At 39.9% G+C, this 3,365-nt stretch overlaps 1 protein-coding gene across 1 annotated transcript in view; it reads right to left on the bottom strand.

Annotated features, from left to right (window-relative positions):
- Positions 1-14: 14 nt before the first annotated feature.
- CCDC174 (coiled-coil domain containing 174) overlaps positions 15-3,365 on the bottom strand; it is a gene marked incomplete at both ends in the record, with an annotated part of 11,572 nt that continues 8,221 nt past the window's right edge. The window contains 2 exons of the mRNA XM_009580308.1: positions 15-718; positions 2,459-2,593. Of these exons, the coding sequence (XP_009578603.1) occupies positions 15-718; positions 2,459-2,593 (839 nt within the window). The remainder of the gene's footprint in view (positions 719-2,458; positions 2,594-3,365) is intronic.

Here is a 3,365-nt window from a genome sequence, read left to right as displayed (position 1 = left end):
CTGCAGCCACAGGCCTGCATTGCTGGCGGCACATCTTGAGCACTGCAGCCACAGGCCTGCATTGCTGGCGGCACATCTTGAGCACTGCAGCCACAGGCCTGCATTGCTGGCGGCACATCTTGGACGCCGTAGCCGTAAGCCTGCATTGAAAATGGCATATCGTGAGTGCTGTAACCATAAGCATGCATTGGTGGCAGCATGCCTTGAGCGCCGTAGCCATAAGCCTGCATTGGAAATGGCATATCATGAGTGCTATAGCCGTAAGCCTGCATTGATGACAGCACATTTTGAGCACCATAGCCGTAAGCCTGCATCGACGGCGGCACACCTTGAGCACCATAACCATAAGCCTGTGCTGATGGCAGCATATCCTCATCATCGCTGCTGTCATCCTCCGCTGATGATGGTGCATCTTGAGTGTCACTGCCACAGGCCTCTGTTGATGCTGCCTCATCTTGAACACTGCTGTTGTTAGCCTGCACTGATGGTGGCACATCTTCACTGCTGCTGCCGTTGGCCTGCGTGGAAGGCATCTGTTGGTTCTGTGCTGTCTCTGTTTCCAGTTTTTCAGAGGAGGTTTCAGGACTATTCAAATTCTGACTTCTGTAATTATCATCTTTTTTTTGTCCCATGAAGTAATCAGAAGGTGGTGCAAATTCTGGATCTCGCTCATCTCTGAGTTCTTCCTGTTTCTTTGACCATTGTCCAAACATCAATTCTGTTAGAAACAGGGAAAATGGTAGATTGAATATAGATTTCAGGGTCTGAAGATCAGTCAGAAAAGAGGGAAAACAAATTAGCAAACAGAGAAGATGCAGCTATATAAAGCCATTTGAAGTCACTTTTCCATCTATTACTAGATTGCCGGCTAAGCTGAGAGTCCACTTTCTTTACAGAGCAGGAACAAAAGTATTGAGCATTAAAGATAACCACCATCCTCTACATAACTCATCCTAGTCACTTTAAGATCCTTTAACAATGTGGTCATTGGTTATGAAAAACAATTAATTAGTTAGGGGTGAATCAAAATACAAACCAATCAAAGCATGAAGAGCTTAGTTATTAGAAGATGGAGATGATACTATCTCTAGTGGGCACAGGCAAAAACCAGTAACTTCTTTATTTCAACAGAAGTGGTAGATATTCTAGTTACTATGACAGCTGCTGATTTCTGATGAACAATATTTCTGAAGTACTGCAATGGAATGACAGCTCAAGATCACCAGACTTAAAAAGATATCCCCCAAACCTATTCTGAAGATGTCCCCAAAAACCTATTCTCTAAAACCAGTAAAATTCTTTTCACTATTCATTTCTATCAAGACTTCTGTAAGAAATGAAGAAGAAAATTTTGAAACATAAGGGCTACACATTTGTCTGATGTAGCAAAATAGAGCCCCAATCAGAGCAGGACTTCTTCCTTCGCCTTGGCAAAAATATGAAAAAATATGAAATAGTAAGGAGGAAAGCATCTAAGAGAATGAGGAGTTTTGCTTATCCCTTCTTATACTAATTTAGATGCTTTTGTTACATTTATGTTCAGTGAACCACAGGTATTTTACTTCACATTTTAGAGTAAGCTGTCCTCTGCTTTCTGAGTGTAATATTTGTTGTGCAGTACAGTGCTGCTTGGGTGTCGGTCAGATCCTAGGATTGCTCAGAGGTAGGAAAAAACCAGTGTCGGGCAGGATAAAGATTTAACAGATAGGACCTTAAAGTTTTGGTTTTTAATGGAGCCACAAAGTTTCCGCTCACAATGATGTTCATTAACTGAACGCAAAGAGAGACTGTGAAAAGTAAAAGGAAGTTGGAAATATCAGTACTGTACAGAATAGGAATGCTGCTCTTATAGGAGTACTAAAGGATGTGGACATTTACGCGCTTTGCCTATTCCTTGTTTGCTTTTACCTAGAAGTCAGGCATCAGACTAGAAGAACGTGCATGAGCTTAGATTAATGGTGCAAAATTAGTTAATGGGTTTGGGAAGGATCTGGAAGACAGCAATCACTTGATGTTGTGACAAGGAAGATGCTTCAAGATGGTACATTGGCACTGAAGTGGCCTCTGCTTGGATCACTTTTTAGTATCATCCTGTACCTGTTTCAGTGTAATACATCCTGCCATCGCACAGCACAAACTATAGAAATACATCAAGAAAAGATCACACTGAAAGACAGTAAATCTTATGAACTATGAAATCTATCATTCTGTCAACCTCTCTGGATCATCCAGAAATGGAATAACTCATGGAAGAAAAAATTATAGGGACATTGTAACAGCTACTGGAACTAAGGCACGCCTTGTCAATCATTGCATTGGACACTAGATAATCATCAATACAATGGGAGAAAGTACTTCATTGCTTCTCAGTCTTGCCATACTTTGGCACAAAATAGAAATGAAAGTAGCAGTGTGCACACTGCTTCCAAACAATGTTTCTGAATCTACATTTCCTTACCTTTGCCTTTATCCCACTCTCGAACATAAGGCACGCCAGGCTTTGTATCTCTTCTCTCCTGGATGACAACCTCTACCTTTCTACTTGCTGCAGTAACTCTCGGAGCTTCCGGTTCATCAGTAACACCTTTCATCTCTATGTTTCAGAAAGAGATAGTAGTTTTTGTTAGTAATGGGATAAATCTATATGAACCTCATAGGAGCAATAGGAAGCAAGAGTTATTTGCATTTATAGAGCTCATAGTAGTTATCTAATTTAATTCTAATAACAAAATGCATCTGAGTAGGGAGGTGTTTCTTTTTTTTAATTACTGGATTTAGTTCAGAAAAGATAATGGGTAAGCCAGATAATCAGGAAGCATATCTACCAAGAGACACTTCATTAGCTTTCTAGCTGTATCAAAAGGACTGTTGAAAATCTATTGCCTAATAACCCAAAAAGGAATGGGCTGAGTGTTACACTGAAGCTAGAAAATGAGGTAAAAATAAGAACATTAGCATGTTATCTCCATTTCATTTACTGGAGAAAACAAATTGCATTCTTATTCTTCTGAACAACAGTAACAGTTAGCAGTGGCACATTACTGTTTGTCGTTTCCAGAACACTTCACAGTTAATCACTTGCATAGAATTCTGACACAGTGAAATATTAGCTACATTTTACAGTAGGAGACAGACAGTACAAGTGACTAGTAGTTTCATCAGGGAGACAGCGCAGAGATGGGATTAGAACTCAAATTCATCATCCTAAAGTCAGCTGTATGTCCAATTTACAGACTGCACTGAAACTGTAGGAGTGTATATTATCTGATACCAAAATTAACTTGTTACTACTTTTTATTCTACTTCATCTTAAAAAAAGCCAGTAAAATTTCAGCAGCTCTAACCTCAACCTGCATAATTAACCC

The sequence above is a fragment of the Fulmarus glacialis genome, unplaced genomic scaffold (assembly GCF_000690835.1).
Source record: "Fulmarus glacialis isolate BGI_N327 unplaced genomic scaffold, ASM69083v1 scaffold26636, whole genome shotgun sequence".
Lineage (NCBI taxonomy): Eukaryota > Metazoa > Chordata > Aves > Procellariiformes > Procellariidae > Fulmarus > Fulmarus glacialis.
Note: the sequence above shows the minus strand (reverse complement) of the source record. Positions and strands in the feature narration are given on the sequence as shown.